The following is a 19,277-nucleotide window of genomic DNA, read 5'->3' on the forward strand; positions in this document are numbered from 1 at the left end:
TTGGTGGAATACATGTCTGCAACCACTCAAAGAAAAAGTGGTTATCTACCTGCTCTGTAACTGTTGTTCTTCGAGATATGGGTGCAGATGTGTATTCCATGATCCACCCTCTGTCCTCTCTATACTGAAGTCTCCAGTCTTGGATTCCAGTGCAGTGGAACTGAGTGGGGTCAGAGTGGTGCCAACCTTAAATAGCCCTGGGTGGGCTATGAGGGGCCAGAGGGCATGTGTGCAGCCCTGATGGGTACTTCTAAGCAAATTGCTTTGGCGCACTGGCTGCATGCATACGAGTGGACCTCACGTCTTTATCCACATCTTGAAGAACAACAATTATAGTACAGGTAGGTCACAGTTATCTTCATTGCCTATTCAACTACTCTGCTTTAGAGATATAGCTGATCTTAGATCATCTTGAAACTTGTCTGTAAATTGAAAAAGAGGAAAATAGCGCTGTTTTTTAAGATCCACCAATATGTATTCTTTCTCAATTGTCACTTTCTCCATGTGAAATACTTAATGACAAATAACTTCTGTAGCATTGAGTGTCAGTTTAATCAAAAGCTGTTACCTCTATTGGTAGAGGTCACACTACCTCGTATATACTTGCATCTTTGCTCATGCCACATTTTTTTTAGCATTTGAGTATTAAAGGCATATTCTTGTTTAAAAGTTGCTCTATGCCAATCTTAATACTTAACCCCTTTTTTATACTTTATTTTATGTTTAGAACAAAGTATACCAGTTCTGCAGCAGAACTTGTTCTGATGATTATAAGAAACTGCACTGCATAGTTACATACTGTGAATACTGCCAAGAGGAGAAAACACTGCATGAAATGGTGAATTTCTCTGGTATCAAAAGACCATTCTGTAGTGAAGGTATGTTTTTTTCTTTTTTATAGTTTTGATCTCATTTATTATATTTTTACTGTAGTCTGTTTACCTTTGCTTTATGATGATGAAAGTTTTCACGTTAAAATATATATTAAATACTACCTTATTCAGCAGTATTTGAGCTGGAACAGGGTCCCCCCCTCCTGGTGAGTGGGCCTGTTGAAGCCCTGAGATACTCCCATGCATTCCAATCTGTTGAGTTTCTGCAATGCTCATTTCAGGTTGAAGAAGACTGGGCCAAGACTCTTTTTTTTTTTTTTTTTTTTTTTTTTTAAAGCTCTTCAGTGCTCTACACCCTTCTCCATCAAGAAAGGTTGCTTTTGAGACCTGGGTGGCCCCTACACAGGGACTGAACAAACTTTCTGTTTAGCAGGGTAGATAAATGTTGATGATTTAAAAATAAATCGGTCTTTTTTATTTAAATTAAATGCAAGTTTATTTTTTTAAAATAAAAATTGACAACCTGTGTTAAGGCCTAAAATTATTATGGTCTATTAACATTGTTTGAATTAAGTACGAAAAACAATATAAGCAATAGATGTTTGCTGTTAAATTTTAAAGAAAGTGAAACCACTGAACTGATGGAAGTCACTGGCTATGCACCTGGAATCAGAATTTGTTGAAGTGCTAAACCTGCTTTTGACAGCAGTATTCTCTTCTGCAGATGCAAAGAGAATATTTTCTTTCTTTCAGTTTATTCAGCTAATTCAATTTGATGACTCATTTATTCATAGTCGAGAAACCAATTGGGTGTTGAAAAAGCAGAAAATCTTGTTTTCATCTTCCAGTCTGTGAATAAAATATAGGTGTGAGAGGATGCGATCTACTAGTTGTAAAATCTTGATGGACATGGTGGCCAGAAACAGTCAGTTCAGTTCGCTAACTATAGAGAATACTTTATGTAATAAATCATTTGGTTTTAAATCCAAAACATGTTTTGATAAACTTTTTTCTTATGTATCCCGCACATTTAAGGTATTGTAGTTTTATTAATAATTTAAAAAAATTTAAATGCTGTTTTTGTGCATTTTTAGTTGAATTTGAATTTCCATCCAAATAAAGCTTGACACAAATCATAAGTAAAAAATTAATAATTTAGTGAATGCTAAATGCATAATTCACCATTATCTAACATAATAAATATGTAAAAATTAAGAATGTGAATAAAAGTAAGTTAACATGCATAATTGTTTAAATGTGTATAGAAGATAGTGTATCCTTCTGGTTAGCAAAAAGAAGCACCAAATGTAGTGCAAATCAACATGTTTTAATAGTTGTCAACCAGTGAAAATCAACCTTTCTTTAGGAAAATAACTAAGTAGTACAAATGAAAAATCACTTTATATTAAGGTTTTCTGATTTAAATCATTAAAATTGGTAATTTAAATTTTGGTTTAAATCAATCCACCCTGTTGTTCAGACTTTTGAAAGAAGGTAAGTGAGGTAATATCTTTGAATGGACCAACTTCTGTCGACAGAAGGTATAAGCTGTTGAACTTCAGAGAGCTCTTCCTTTTCTTCCCTATGAAGCTCAAAAGCTTGTATCTTCCATCAACAGAAGTTGATCCAGTAGAAGGTATTACCTCACCTACCTTATCTCTCTCATCTCCTGGGACCAACATAGTTACAACAACCCTCCAAAGAAAAAAGAAAAGTCACCAGGAAATCATTTTTACACATAAATAGATTATCAAAGTCCCTTTCAAGCTATAGTTTGCTGTCTTGATAGGTATTCATTATCATTCAGTGGTGGATGGCACTGCCTGGGGAAGGTGACCCAGAATCTGTGCACTGGTTGCTTGCTTGAGGATGTTCAGTTTATAACTGATCACTTCACTTGTTCAGTCAATCATTTTAGTTTCACAATCAGCCTAAAGAAAACTGAAGTACCAGCCTATGCTGGGGAATGGACATGTCTACCCAATTAAGATCAGCAATGCTCCTCTCAAGTCTGAAGTTTTGCTACCTAGGGATATGCTGTCACAAAATGCCACAATTGATGAGATTACCCATTTGGAATGCTGTCACACCACCTATGGAACAATAGGGTATCAAAATAAACTCTAAACTAAATGTCTGTCAGGAGTCATGCTACAGCGCTTCTATATGGTTGTGAGATGTAGACTAGATCATTAGGATTTAGAGGCATATTTTTCCTTTAATCCTTTGATGCAGTGATCAGATTTAACCCTAATCTTGCAAACCCTGCCCAGAATTCTCTTCCTCCAAGTAGAGCAAACAGTAGGATTCAGATTTCAGTTTGTAGTAGAGCCCTTTTAATATAAAATCTTTAAACCAAACCAAAAAAATCTTGCTGTTTCGTCCTCCTGTTCCTTGTGCCATTTAATCCCTCATACTGGTACTATTGGGGCATCCCGGATTGGTACATGAACTCTAATTACCATCTACTGGCCAACCCCAAACAGTCCAGTTGGAGTATTCGGAGGACAAAGATGATCCGGATCTAGTGGTTCTGGGAGCAGTTTCATCTTCTTCTCCTGATGAGGCAGTTACCCCATCTTCATGGTCTCTGGCTGATGAATTCAGGCAATATCAGGAACTCCTCCTGCACAGGGTGGCGTCCAAGCTGCAGATATAACTTGAAGTTCAGGAGCTCCAGCATAGATTGTGAGGCATTTTACAGCACTCAGGCCCCAGTTGAGTGCCCGCCTGATCAATGAGGTCATCATGGATCGAGCAAAAATGGTATGGTACATTCCTGCGTCTTGTGCTCACACCTTAAAGAGGGCCGAGAAGCACTACTTTGTTCCATCCAAGGGGAGAAAGTTTCTATTCTTGTACCCACCGTCTAATTTCTTGGGGGTACAAGCAGCCACTGAAAGATCCAGGCTGCAATGCCCAAAAACAGTTCCCTCAAAAAAGGGTGCTAAATGGCTGAATCTCCTGGGAAGAGAGATCTTTTCCTCCATCTCTCCCCAATTCAGGATTTTGAATTTCAAGGCTCATCTAGCTAAATATGATTTTTACCAATTATATGAAGTTTTTAGATTTTAATGACAAGCTGCTTTAGGAAGATAGAGCCCATTTCCACTCCTTAATTAATGAGGGCAAATTGGTGGCCAAGACTTCCCTCCAAGCTGCAGTATATGCTGCAGATGATGTGTTCAGAGGGATGACTATGACCTTCCTGGTTACAATCCTCAGGTTTCCCTAGGGAGGTACAGAGCACCATTCAGGATCTGCCTTTAGATACAGTTAATTTGTTCCAAGAGAAGACGGATGAACCTCTCCACTCCCTCAAGGACTCAAGAACAACTTTTCACTCTCTGGGCATTTATACCCTTGCCTCTATGAGACAGCATTGCAAGGATACAGAGTGAGACAACCCCCTCAATCTTTTTACTACCAGCGCCATCAGGAATCGCCACATAAGTGACACAGCGTGCACAGGCTGAGACACACAGGTCCTGCAACATCCACTGCCTCACCTCACTCTAACCTTCAAACAAAGAATTTCTTTTGATGAGACTGCTGAGACCGTGTCTCTTTATTGATGCCACATCATCCTCCCCTCTGTTTTTTGATGGCCGCCTTACCAAATTTGCCTGCAAGTGGAGGACCCTAACAACCAACAGATGGGTACTGTAAATGATTCATTGCAGCTGTCTGATTGTGTTTCTGTCAACTCCTACCCACAAACCCCCTCCCTATTTCCTTTTCAGGAACCAGTCTCACTAGGAAATTCTTTCAAGAACTGGATTCCTTTCTCTACCGGGGAGCCATAGAAGAAGTTCCACCTCAACATCAGGGGAAAGGATTCTACTCCCCAAACTTCTTAGTTCTCAGAAAGAATAGGAGATGCAGGCCTATTCTCAGGCTGCACTGATTAAATATATTCATCCAAAAATTAAAATTCTGCTTGATCACATGGACATCAATAATTCACTCCCTGGAAGAGGGCACATGGTTGGTGGCTCTTGACATGAAAGACACATACTTTGTGTAGCTTGAAAGCTGTTCTCTTTCACTAATAGAAGTTAGTCCAATAAAACCCTGCCTTGTCTTGGCATACTTTCACATAGACATTTGCCCATCCCACTGAAGGTTCCTCGGGTTCCTCTTTGGTCAAGACCATTACCAATTCTGGGTTCTTCCATTTGTACTAGCCACAGCACCCAGAGTCTTTACAAAAGTTTTTTTTCAGTGGTGGCAGCTTGGATGAGAAGGAATGAGTTCACCGTCTTCCCATTGGCTCCTAATGAGCAGATCATATGAGGAAGTCCAGTTGTCAGCCTGATTCCTGTTCCACCTATGTTCTTCTCTAGAAGTTTGTGTCAGCTATGAGAAGTCCATGTTGACCCCTATGAGATCCGCAAACATCATAGAAATGACCTTGGACTGTACCGCAACAAGAGCCTTTCTATCGAGAGATTCCATTCCCTGGGCGCTCTCATAAACCAGGTCACCTTCAGGCCCTGGACATCAGTCAGAACGTGCCTGTCCCTCCTCGGCCTTGTGGCCTCATGCACACATGTGAAACATTTCTCAGACTGCATCTTTGTTGTCTTAAAACCTGGTTTCTGTCTGTCTACTCACCATAGCAGGGCAACATCAATGCCAAAATGACAGATCTGTTTAAGGTTCCAGACTCTTTTGTCCAGTGGATAAAGCCAAAGAAAGTTTGAGTGGGGATCCCTTTCCTCACACTGACACCCAAGACTACCATAGATTCTATGGAAAATTTGTCATGACAGAGCTTGAGTCTTCCTTATTTCATCCAATTTACCAAAACAGTTCTGGTTCACAGATATATACTGAAGCTCTCATCTCGTCCGCCCATAAGAATCCATCCATTTCTGGACCTTCTGACATAACACAAGGACATCTTCAGGCACCCTAACCCGGAACTTGTTCCAGAGTGGTGCAATCTATTCTCAATTAAAGTAGGAAAGATTCTACCAGCAGATGGTTTTTCAGATAAATGGAAATGTTTTTCTTGTTGGGGTCAATGATAACTGGGATCCCTTATATTCTGGCATATCTACTTATCCTTAAAACTTTGGGTCTTTCTTTAGGTTCCCTCTGGGTTCATTTGGCAGCAATCAGAGTTCATTCTCCTGTTGACAGCCACACTATCTTTTCTCATCCTGAAACAACTAGATTTTTGCAGGGGCATCTTCGATCCTTCCGACCATTGGTGAAACTCTCATCCCAGTGGGGCCTGATTTTTGTTCTTTGCTCTCTCACCAGACCTCCCTTCAAACCTTTAGCCTAATGTTGTGTGTCCCATCTTTCATTTAAAGTTACCTTCTTGCTCACCATAACATCAGCCAGAAAAGTTAGTAAGCTGTGATTACTCATACAGACCTGCCACAAGCTACAAATTATCTCCTTTCATCTTTACTCATTGCACCTACAACACTCGAAAGACAAAGGAAGCACCATTGGACTGGGAGGGATCCTGGCTGAAAGATCCAGCCAGTAAGACTGCAAGAGAACATGTGGTGAGAGAGACCCTTTTGCTTTGTTCACTTAACTTGTTAAATTAGGTATTAGTTTGTATTTTACCTTTTATTTCTTTGTAACCATTTCTCCTTTTATGCCTCATTACGTGTAATAATTTAAAATCTATCTTTCTGTAGTTAATAAACTTGTTTTATTGTTTTGTCTAAACCAGTGAATTTGGATTGAAATGTTTCGGAAACTTCATTTGAGGTAACAGGATTTGTGCATCATTTTATTAATAGAAAGTGATATGGACTTTCTATGGGCTTGTATTGTCCAGAAGGAAAGAGCTGGGCAGTACAAGATGCACATTTCTGGGGACAAGTCTGGGATTGGGATTTGCTGGTGTCACTCTGCAGTGTAATTCATGAGTGGCTAGCTAAGCACTCATGCAGTATAGCTGGGAGTAATTTACATGCTAGAGGCTATGTGTGAACAGGCCAGGGGTGGTTGCTCTCACAGTGAAGCAATGTAAAAGGTTCCCCAGATTGGAGAATTGAGGGGACACAGCTGTTCAGTAGTCCAGATTGTCCCAGTATCCAACATGTATATTATAAATACAGAGTGTGAATACCCAAGTAGAACAATCAGATAACTTCAGAAGTCCTCTTTGCTCCTAAAGAATAAAAAGGTCAATGTAACTTTGGTAAACTTTAAGTGAAGCTACTGCTGTTCAATTGAGGGTATGTCTACACTGCATTATAAATGTGGTTCTGTGGGACCTGGGCTTGTGGTTCTCAGTGTTCCAAGTCCACGCTTGAGCGTTCACACTGCTTTTTAAAACCTGGGTTTACAATTGCTGGACCCAGGTTCACAGACATGCTAATATTGCACTACTTAGACCTTCTGACTTGGGTCCGCACCTTGAGCTGCATCCACGTTGCAAAATGACAGGGCTTGGACCCAAGTCACAGTGGGACATGGGCTCTGACCTACCCCTCTCACAGGTTCCTGCGACCCAGGTCCTGAGTGCTTGCAGCACCGAGTCAGACTGATTTGTATGTGGACGGAAGCAGGGCTTGGGCTCAAACCTGAGTCAGAGCCCGGGCTTAATGTGCATTATAGACATACCCCCAAGACACAGCTGAATCCTTAGAGGGGGAATTCTTACTCAAGGAGTCCCTGGACAGGATGATTGTGGATAGGAGGCCATCCTTGAGAGATGATTGACTCTAAAGGATCTTCACTACAAGCCTCTACAACGTCATACTGTTCTCAAGCTATACTGGCCTGACTGATGAACTGGAAGATTCTATTCGACCAACAGGTAGAAATTAAAATTAGTTCTTCTGGTTATATCTTTGGATGCCTCCTTTACAGCAGATGAATTCTGGGGCTCATGCTGCTTACTCTCATCAGTCATGTCCAGTATATTGGGTTAGGAAACGTTGGCTTAGATTGTGGAAGGTAGATGCATATACATAACAGTTAAACTGCCTCTAAATGTGCAAGCAAAAAACTGCACAGGGAAGTAAAAGTCAGAGCTGGCATGGAGGTGATGGAGGCATCAGAGAAGGAGTTTAAGTAGCCTTTTTCAGAGAAGCAATCCTTTTATGACCATTGCAAGTGCAGCTGTGTTCCCAGCAGGTGCTGCTGGAACAGGAGGAAGGGGGGAACAGACTAGTCTCCTGTACCAAACAACAAAACTCAGAGACATTTCTTAGGAAAGAGGTGTCAGAAATTTGCTCATGTATAAGGGAGGGCTAACTCAAACACATGGGTATTCAAGAGTTTTGCGGGAGGACAGTCATTGGCACATAAGACACTAAAAGACAAATTTGTTGTCCCTCAGAGTTGCAGGACAAGCATCCATAAACTAATCTAAGCCACTCCTAACTACTTTCCCTGTGGTGGTGAAAGACTCAGGCAGTGGGATACTACATTGTTAAACATAGCAGTGTCGACAGGAGAGGAATTGCTTGGGCATGTAGAGAGCTGTCTAGGGTATGTACCCAAAGGATTCATGCGTCTTTACTTGCCTAAGCAGTGCATCACTGTCTATAGTGTTCTCTATGCCCCTGCTAGGGGGGCATGCAGCGTATGTACTCAGCATGCTGCCATAAGGAATGTTAAGTATAGACGTACACACTGTCAGCTGCACAACTAGTACAAATAGGATTTCTAAGGCAGGCTCAGGGCATGCCATTATCTCTTCAGATGGTATGTTTCCCTAAGAGAAAGCTGTAAAGGTGCAGAGCCGCTCATATTCCAGCCTTAAGTACAAAGTGGAGGGCCGCCACCTTAATAGGCCCACAATAAATAGGAGGAGCCACCCAAAAAAATTTAAATCAGCCTAACTTCTCCATGTCAGACTGTTGCTGATAGTTCAGATGATTTCTATAGAGGTGGCACGCATCCGTGGTACCATTGGAGCAATGCTAACAATGGATGCATGCCTCCCCATAGAGATAATCTGAACTACCAAATTATACAGGGAGTGTAGGCAGACCGAGAGTCGAAAAAGGAACTGGTTGTAATTTGGGGCAATCCAACTTGTGCTTAAATTCTAGATATATCTGTACCGCGCACACACACTAGTCATAATTAACAACACTAAGGTGATGGTACGTATGATCAAAGTTGTCCACACTACACAATAAGTATAGTAAACTGTTGAGCTGGGCAGAGGCCACGTAAAATCAATTTGAGACCTGTATACCAAGGATAGGGCTATCTTCGTTGGCAGGATTGGGAGCCAGCAGTGTTGTCCAGGTCTTTTACTCGGGTGAACGGGTCAAGTCAAGACTCCAAACAGACTCAAAGTTTTTTTTCCCCTCAACAAGCAGAGAGATCCAGCGACAGTGATAGATCTTCTCTTCCAAACATCACCTTTTGTATAACAATAGTCTTTCCCAGGAAAGACGTACAAAAAGATTGCAGTAGAACAAGCTGTAATGATGCTGATTGGCCCCAAAGGGCATGGAGGCAATGGTTCTTGGACATAATCCCAATGCAGCTCACCCTCCAGTAATTGGTCCAATACAAGTCTTCTGACATGGGGGTGGGAGGGAGTGGAATCATGCACTAAATTCTAACATGCTATGATTAACTGAGAGTTTGTGAGGGATGAATTGGTGCTCCCTTGTATAGTCACAAAGATATTGACACATTCCTATCTTCCTGGAAGAAATTAAAGTCATTGAAAGAGAAAATATGGACAAAGTTCAGATACTGGTATTATGAAAGACTTCTAAGCAAAGTCAACAGAAGTTAAACACACGGAATTTTTGCGAGGCTGCTTATCTATGGGTTTCAAAGCAAGTGCTGTCAAGAAACATACTTTGTCAGTTATGCACTTGATCAGCTACAAAAAACAAACAAACAAAAACTTGACTGGCTGTGCTAGCCACTGACATGATTCCATATTCCTGAGGGCAACATCTTTGTAGTTCACATTCTTTGGAGCCTTAGTTATTTTTTTAAGGCACTGAGATACCCATTCATGGTGCTGGGATCAGTCTCTCTGTACTTTTACTTCCAAATCTTGCTTCTTAATCAATATGACTTCGACTAGGAGAGATTTGGAAATATATGCAGTATCCATGGAATGAGAATACCCAAACCTTCCACCCGGATAAGTTCATCTTCAGACCTCTGTCCAAATCCCAAGCACTCCAGGGAAGCTGAACGGCATGAATTGACCAGTAGAAGAACCATGAAAATCTGTCTACCAATGACTGGTGGAAATTAAAGTGACCTCATAGTGTGTTGCCACTTTGCATTCCAGGGGAAAAAGCTTAAAAACCTCAGTGACAAGCCATTGCAAAGGCTGAATCAAGAGGAGCAGACCCAGTTGTGGATATTCCTGTGCTCTCAATCAGATAGGTGGCAACATCGAAGACAGAATGAACAAATATGAGGAAATTTGCAGAACAGCAACTTGGCCATCAGTACATGTGTTCTCTGAAATGCCCTGAGAACACATCCAGTCATGAACAGATTGCTACAAGCTGTGGCTCTGTAACATCTTTCCTTATGGACTCACAGGCCGTGTCTAAATAGCTAGTTAGTGCACAGCAAGCTGGGCAGTGAATGTTCAGCGTGTGAGACTGTCAGATGCTAACTGACCATGTCGATCCTGTTTTGCTGTGTATTGGTCAATTAATGTGTGGCAGGCCTGGCTTGCTGCGTGTTAACTAGCTGTGTAGATAAGCCCAGAAGCTGTATATAGTTAATCTTTCTTTCTCTTGGAGATGGTACTCACAGCTATTAACATCACACTGTTATATGTCTTAACAATCTAGAAGAAGGAAAGCTATATTCTTATCCGGGAATTTTCTTTTTAAGCAACTTCATGTCTGACCTATCCTAAAAGGAGAAAGCTGGATGAGGTTAAAATAGTTTAATTCTCTGAAGTTTGATTGAAGGCTTTGTTTCAAATGAATAATGCTGTTAAGTTTAGAGTGTGTACTGCTTTGGTATTTGTTGTCTCTGGGTAAGGTTTCTGAGCAAGGGATGTCTCCTCTCTCTTTCTAAGCCCTTTGTAGGGTCAAAGCATTTGCCTGAGTTCAAGTTGCTAAGGAAGAAGAGGATACACACTTTTAAGATTGCTGAATATTAAGGGTCTAAACATCAGAATACTCAAGAAATAATGCTTCACCCCTACTCCCCCCAACATCACTCAGGTATAAAAATTGTGCAAATAGGAGATTGTGATGTTTCTGTAGCAGCTTCAGCCAAACAGAATCCAGCTTACTTTAACAATATTGTGTTGGTTTTTCAGAGCAAACACGAGTAAAAAATAGTATAAACTTTCTCAGAAAACTAAGTGGCTTTGACACTGAATGCCTACTGGCTGCACATCCATTGAGTAACATACTGCAGTTTTAACACTTGTTTCTAACCATAAATCACATTTAACCATAAGATCATTCAGATTTTGTATTTCCTAATAGTCTAGACCCTCAAGTTTTAGTACAATGCATAATAAAATGTTTTGCGTTGTGACTCTATAGACCTCTTGTCTTTTATATAAGAAATCTTAGATTATGTAAATGAAAATGAAAATACTGGAAAGACCTTAAATCTCTGTATTTTAATTATCCACAAGAGAGGGTGTCAACACTTCGTGGAAAATTCAGTGTCTCATTCAAAATGCTTGCAAATTTATTGATGCGGGAATAGTTTTTTGTCATTAACTTTGTTAAAAATATCATAGCTTAAATAAAATGATATAGCAAATGATTCTGCTTATGGGTTTTTTCCCCTTGTTTTGTTTTTTGTTTAACCACTAGATGGAGAACTGTACTGAGGAAAAGTTCGTATGCTGTCTTTTTTTTTTTTTTTTCTTTTTAAGTGCATGCTTGACTATAAAATTGTAAATTATAGGGATGAAGACAACTGCCTGGCTCGTATACATTATTGCCTTGTCTTCTAGATCTCATTATTGTCAGACTTTAGAAAAAGTTCAAATTATTTTTTTTGCTTTTTGTTTAAATTAATTTTTCCTTGTTTATATGTCCCATAGCCACCTTAAAAGGGATGCTGTCAGTATTTTTAATGCCAATAATGTACCTTTTAAAAAGAATATAAATGCCATGCAGAATCCTGCTACTGCAATGTTAGTTTACACTTTAATCACACAAATCAAGATGTTTAGCATTTTAATTTCCATAGCAATTTTAATTCTTTTGCTATATTATCCTTGGTTAAAAGTCACAAGATATATATGAATATAAAATGTAGTTATAGATAAAAGGCAATTCCTGTGTGTATGGTGTTTGCCAAACAGTATGTCATGTTTGTGTCTTGTTTGTGTAATGAAAAACCCTATTGTAATTCTTACTTAACTCTTCCCCTTTCTAAGTTGCTCTTAGCTTCTGGACATTTTGCATTGTAGCCTAGCATCTCCCACAATTCTGTGGTGCATGGCGCTGTTCCCTTCTCTGCCGTTATAGAGCCAGTTTAGCTTTGCAGAGTAGCTCCTATGCAGCAGTTAGTCATGGTTTGTTTTGATCCTGCTTTATTCCTTTGCCAGTTTAAGGCAAATACGTACTAGCCAAATCCCAGCTTGAGACAGCAATTCCCCTTTACCTTTCCTTTGATGTGAATGGGAATACTCTGACGAGGGGAGGAAGCATTTAAGTGGACAAGCATTTAAATAACTACAAAATGCAACAACCAAAAAATACCCTCTCAGAAATACCAACAGTATATGCTGCGATGGCATCCTTAGTGAAGGATATGATGATACCATCAAATAGGGATTTCTTGTCCAAAGGCACAACACTCTTTGGAGCAATTTTGAGGCTTTCTCAGCCACTGTCAGAGCGTCCTTGGCCACTACATGCTTTGCAAGAGCTACAGTGTTCTGATTGGATGACCTAAAGGCCCTGAATGACAGGGACCATCCTAGCTTCACGTCAACCCTTAAAAATAACCTTAGCAACAACTTTTGCCATAGACGCCTTAATGGACACACTGAGGTTCTCAGCCAGTGCTATGGCATCTAGTTCAACATCCAAGTGCACCACATATGGCTACACCCCATTGTAAACATGTCCTGTGCTTTTCCAAGTTCACAGGCTCTGTCTCCTACCTGGAGAGAAACTGGATAAGATAATGGCATACAGTACTTCCAAACTGAAACAGTCCCTCCCTTCTGCACACATTACCAAAAGAAGGGGGGCTACAAGTCCAGCAGTAGGCAGAGAGACTCCTTTTGTAAATCCTCATTTCAGAATTACCAGAGGAAGGATGGTAGGTATATCCGAGGAGAACCCCGGAACCACGGAAAACGCAGCAAAAGCAGACGGGGTAGCCAGACTTCACACTTCTCAAATCTTATTGTAATTATGAAAAACTATGCCTCTGGCCTAGTCTGAGTCTAGGAGGCATAATATCCCACTTCTCAAAAGAATGTTCCCTCTTTACAATGGACAAGTATGTGAAAGTAGGAGTGAATTTTGGTAAATTCTCTCAAACTAAGGTCCCCTCTACTCTCACTTTATCCAGTTATCCATCTGTAGCAACCGTACGAAACATGAGTTAGTGCTGAACGCGGTCTCTCACCTTCTGGATATAGGAGCAGTAGAACTGGTTCCCTCAGAGAAAAGGTTATTAGTTCTATACTTCATATTCATCATTTAGACGCATACAGAGGAGGCCAGAGCTGTTCTGGGTCTGAAATGGCTCAGAATGAAGAAAATGAGATTTTGGATAGAAATTCTAGCATGGACGGTAACATCTCTATCCCAAGGGGATTTCCTTGCCTCAGTGGATGTAGCAGATGCTTATCTCCACATGCCCTTATGACTGTTACATATTGAGATCTGGTTACAACATGGCTCACTACTGGTACAACTCACTGTCATTTGGCCTTTCATTGGCTTCTGGAATCTTTACCAAGATGCTAGTAGTGATCATAGCCAAACTCAGGTCTCACAGTACTCATCTATATCAGTTGCTGGACACGGACCGATCCAGCCCTTGACCAAACAAGCAGCTCACAACACATATGTTTGTGATGAACAGGAAAAGGTCCCTGATCCTTTCCACAAAGAAAGCTTTTATGGGAGTGGATGTGGATCCATCAGTAGCCAAAGCCTATCCCTCACTGGACACATTTGAGAAATTACAGAAATTGACATCCAGGCTCACAAGGAATCGAAGACTGTCCATATCCCAGTGTCTCCAGCTCACAGGCCTACTGGTTTCATTTATTGGTATTACACCTTGGGCAAAATTCCACATTTGGTGGCTTGCAACTTCTGCTGAAGGCGGGGACCACTCACCCATAAGGCATTCAAGATCAGGTGCCAGTCCCTTCCCTCAGATGGCGGACAAATCCAGGGAACGTCCAGAGGGGCTTTCCAGTCTGCCCTGCAGAGTTCCCAATACTCACAATAGAGGTCAGCCTACTGGGATAGGAACACAGAACAGCGCAAAGCATATGGAGCTCCTTAGACAGGAACAAGAGCATCAACTTCTTGGAGCTCAGAGCAGTGAAGCTAGCCCTTCAAAAATTCCCAAACCATCTACAGGGTACTCAAATCCTCGTCCAGTCACACAACATCCCAGTGGTGGTGGTGTACCTCAGCAGCCAAGAGGGAATTTGAAGCACAGTCCTGTACTTGAAAGTGATGGCAATTAGTGGAATGGGCAGAGGGGAATATGGCTTTTCATAAGAGCAATACAGACAACGGGAGAACTCAACCGTAAGGCCGACTGCATCAGGAGACACTCAGTCAATAACTCAGAATAGTGTCTGAATCAGGAAGTCTTCAACCAGATTTCACAGAAATTCAGCCTCCCTGGCAGATGATGTGTTTGCCACTTACATGACCAGAAAGCCGCCACGTTATTTTACCAGGGAAGCAGATTCAGGTCGCTGGCGACAGATGTATTTCCACTCAGGTGGCTGAAGGGCTTGCTTTATGCATTCCCACCACTTCACCTTGTAGGAAGGCGATTCAAAAGATAAGTCGTAAGGAAGCAAAGGTAATAGTTTTTCTGTGTTTTTATAGTTAGCATAGTTAGTTTAGTTATTTTCTCTCTTCCCCCCCCCCCCCCCCACCGCCCAAGGTTGCGGGGTGTGTGTGTGTGTGTGTGTGTGTGTGTGTGTGTGTGGCGAGGTCTCACTCTGAAGAGAGACTATGCTAAGACTTCGAAGGTTCAAGAACTGTCTTCTGCCCCTGTTGCTTTTCTGACAGTGACAAACACTAGAGCTGCCTTTACTGCCTTGGGGAGGATTATATAGCTACCACCTGCAGTATCTGCTGCTCCTTCCCTCCCTGAACTTCTGAGGGACGAGAGCTCCATCTGCAGAAGCATTTCATGGAGCAGGCTATGAAATCTCATTTGGATTCAGGCTGGGGAGACCTCCTTGTTAGAACTACCTAAGACAGTGAGCAGTGTCCCTCTGAGCACAAGCTCCAGAGTTGGGGTAAAAACTCTTAAGCCTAAGAAACCATCTCATGAGAGTAGGGTATGTGAACGTAGGCATGAGAACAGATCTCTGTCCAAATCTCTTTCTAAGAGAAAGGATCTCTCCCTGTCTCGGTCAAAGTTTGGTGAGCCCTCACATGTGGGTTGCAAAGAATTAAGCCTACATAAACCTTCTGTTCAAGAAGGAAAGGCAGTGGGGAAGGTTTAGGTTGGATATTAGGAAAAACTTTTTCACTAGGAGGGTGGTGAAGAACTGGAATGGGTTACCTAGGGAGGTGGTGGAATCTCCTTCCTTAGAGGTTTTTAAGGTCAGGCATGACAAAGCCTTGGCTGGGATGATTTAGTTGGGGACTGGTCCTGCTTTGAGCAGGTGGTTGGACTAGATGACCTCCTGAGATCCCTTCCAACCCTGATATTCTATGATTCTATGAAAAAAGAAGAATCCGATGATACTGGTGCTGGCTTCACCCTAGGAACTTAAGGAGTTGGTACCCAACAGTTCCATCTGTGACTTCAATGCTCAGATCCTATCTGACGGCTCCACAGCAGTCTGTGCGGAAACCTCTGAACACCAGACCATCAGATTACTTGGATCTACCAAGTCATCTGAAGGAGCACCCCAGACTACAGGGAGGTCCAAAATCACCTCCTTGCTGGAGGGTACCATTGTTTTGTCCTACCCAGTTTCCCCTGCTATCAGGTCTGGTTCTTTTTAGCAATATCCCTACGCTTGTAGAAACCACCTTGAGGGGAAGAATATCATCCCCTACCACAGCCGTAATTAACATCGTCCTGCTAGTTGTTCTGTCAGTGCCACTTGTAGAACCAGGAGCCTGTCATCTCACCAAATGAATCTGATGCTCCAGCTGAGACTTCCCTCCCCAAAGGAAACAAACGTGTTCGGAGACCCAGGAGGGTAGTGGACCCTACCCATCTCCTTCCGAATGTGGTTATGCAGGGGATTGTTGATGGGTAATGTCTTGAGGTCCTCCTTCAATCAATCCCTGCTGGTTTTACTGGGGTCTTTAGGATCTATACCACTGGTTCTCAACCGGTGGCCCAATCAGCACACAGCTGCGGCCCATGTGACATCCTCAGGGTCATATAGGTAGTGTGTGTGTGTGTGTGTGTGTGTGTGTATATATATATATATATATGTTGTGTGGCTGCAACCCACATAACACAGAGAGAGCTGCATATTTGGCCCACAATGGTAAATAGGTTGAGAATCACTGATCTATACAGTAGACATCTGGGATCCATGAGGGAATCGCATTGATCCTCCTCTCCTAGCCAATACCAGCCAGTTCTATCAGAATTTGCAGAGAAGGAAGAGATGGAGCCAGTTCTGACTGGCATGGCATATTGTTGTCCTCTCCAGATAAGGCAATTGCTCCTTCATAATCCTGTTCACCCGTCGACCACAAACTGTACCCATTGTTGCAGAGGGTGGCTTCACGTACCTCTTGAAGAGGTCAAAGACGCATAATAGGCCTATTGGACATCCTCCAGCCATCTGGCTCTTTGAGGGTGGCCCTTCTAGTTGATCAAGCCAACCTGGAACCTACCAGATTGGTGTGGCACAACCATGGCTCTTGTATCTCTACATGAAAAAGAGCTGACATAAGGTATTTCATACTAGCTAAAGGGGCTGAATTCTTATTCACCTATCTGGCGCCCAACTCCTTAGTAGTGAAAGTGGCTACAGAAAGATCCAGGGCACAATACTCCAAGACTACACTAATTGATAAGTTGCTAAATGCCCCAGACTTTTGGATAGGAAAGTATTCTCATCGGCTAGTTTCCAATTCAGAGTTGCTAACAATCCAGCATTGTTAGCAAAATATGATTTATTTTAATTATACCAAATTTACAGAGTTTAAAGACAAACTTTGGCAGGAAGACCGGGCCAGTCCCAAGCCTTCATTGAAAAAGGTTTGCAAGTGGCCAGACATCACTTCAAGTGGCGGTTGACACATCTGATATTGCCTCTAGAGCCATTGCAGTAGCTATAGTCATGAGGGGTATGTCATGGTCACAATCTTTGGGATTCCCCTGAGAGGTCCAGAGTTCCATCTAGGACCTTCCGTTTGAGTCTAACCTTTTTAATGCAAAGACTGATTGCATACTCTAAAAGACTCCAAAACCTTACGTTCCTTAGGGATTAATACCTCTGCCCTGAAGAGGAAACATCATAAGCAACCCTATAGACCCAGACCACCTCCTTAAGCATTCTATCATCAGTGGTTATATGAACTCCTACGTAAGACGCAAAGGATTCAAAGCCCCACATATACGGCTTCCTGTGCTCCTACAACCACTGCACAACCTCAACCACCACCCAAGGGGTCACAATCACTCAAGATTTCTCAGTTCAGACTGGCTTGCTAGACCTGTGGTCAGACTAGTCTTTCCTAAGTCACTTTTGCTCAAAGCCCTAACTACCCACCCCTTTGAATGGTTAAGTTGCACCATTTTTAACTCAAAACATGCTGCTTGGTCAGTATCCTGTTTTCAGAGAAGTCTTGGTATTAGCTGCTCTATCCATGCAGGAACCACAGGGCGTGTTCTATGATGACAAGGTGGTGCAAACTAACCCAGAATTTTTCGTATCAAAAGTGATTTGTCTTTTCATGTTTCCTGGGAAGTAATCTTCCCACCAATGTGTCCAAAGCCACAGCATCCTACTGAAAAGCTGTAGCATAATCTGGAGGTACATGAGCTGCCTCAAGCACACTAATGGACAAGATGATCAGGTTCCTTGTTTATGTCCTGTCCCCTGAAGTGCCAAAGACTTCCAGCATCCAGATGGATTGTTATGTTTTGTGGAGGCATATAAATTGTTGGGTGAACCTATCCCTGAAGGAATCGGAGCCCACATTACAAGATCGCTAGCTACATTGTGGGCAGAAAAAGTGTAGGAACATCTAGGAATAAAGAATGTAGGCCATACTTGCATAATGGGGGACTCTATCCTGGGAAGCAGTGACTCTGAAAGACTTGGTGGATAATCAGCTGAACATGATCTCCCAGTGCAATGCTGTGGCGAAAAAGGCTGTGCGTGAACAGGGGAGTAGGAGTAGAGAGGTTGTTTTGCCTCTGTATTTGGCACTGGTGTGACTGATACTGGAATACTGTGTCCAATTCCTGTGTCCGTAGTTCGTGAAGGATCCTGATAAATCAGAGAGAGTTCAGAGAAGAGTCATGAGAATGATTAAAGAATTAGCCTCATAGTGATAGACTGAAGGCATTTACTTTCAAGGGGAGATTTGTCTACTTCAGTCTGTTTCTTTATCCCGTCTTACTTAATGTTCACTGCTTGCTTCTTCCCGTGTGTCTCATAATTGTGGGAGATGTTGAGGTGCAGAATGGAAAATTTCTTATCTGGTAAATTCCTTTCTGCTAGCAGCATCTCCTACATTTCTACTCTCCTCGGTGTGACTTCAGTAGTCAAGGGACAATATTTATTTGTGTACGGTTTGTGGGCCAATTAGCCTGCTGTGCATAGGTCCTAGCTGGCATTGATGATATTGTTATCAATCATATTATGATGGTTTCTACGCAGCTTTGGAATTACTCATCTGGTAGAAAGCTGGAGAAGGGGGTATATGGCCAGCACAGTCCATGCTGCAATGCTGAACCGCTTCTGGAATTGCAGGGGGGAGGGGAACAGCCCCACATGTCACAGATTTGTAGGAGAGACTGCTAGCAGAAAAGAAATAATCAGGTAAGAAACTTTCCATGACTGAACAGTTGATTAGTAAATTATGAATATACACACTGACATCTTCAGGGATAATGCATTGGATTTATTTCTATTGAAGAGTATATTTTCTAAATCAAACTACTTAAAAGTGACGTATCCCATTTTTAAGGAAGAGGAATTATGTATTTAGTAACTCAAGTATTTGTAATTATTGTTTAATTGTCTCTAAATCATATCATATTTCCATAATCTCTTCTATAGGTTCTGCTCTCTAATCCTTTTAACACAAACATAGCTTTAATAAGTCTGCATAGAAGGCAATTACT

General features: G+C 41.8%; 1 protein-coding gene across 7 annotated transcripts in view; it reads left to right on the forward strand.

Moving 5' to 3' along the window:
• ZMYM2 (zinc finger MYM-type containing 2) overlaps nt 1–19,277 on the forward strand; it is a 189,407-nt gene that overhangs the window by 122,164 nt on the left and 47,966 nt on the right. For all 7 annotated transcript variants that reach the window (XM_024216997.2, XM_024216980.2, XM_024217026.2 and 4 more), the window contains one exon: nt 728–878. In XM_024216997.2, the coding sequence (XP_024072765.1) occupies nt 728–878 (151 nt within the window). The remainder of the gene's footprint in view (nt 1–727; nt 879–19,277) is intronic.

The sequence above is a fragment of the Terrapene carolina genome, unplaced genomic scaffold, assembly GCF_002925995.2.
Source record: "Terrapene carolina triunguis isolate 2854851 unplaced genomic scaffold, T_m_triunguis-2.0 Scaffold138, whole genome shotgun sequence".
Classification (NCBI taxonomy): Eukaryota; Metazoa; Chordata; order Testudines; family Emydidae; genus Terrapene; species Terrapene triunguis.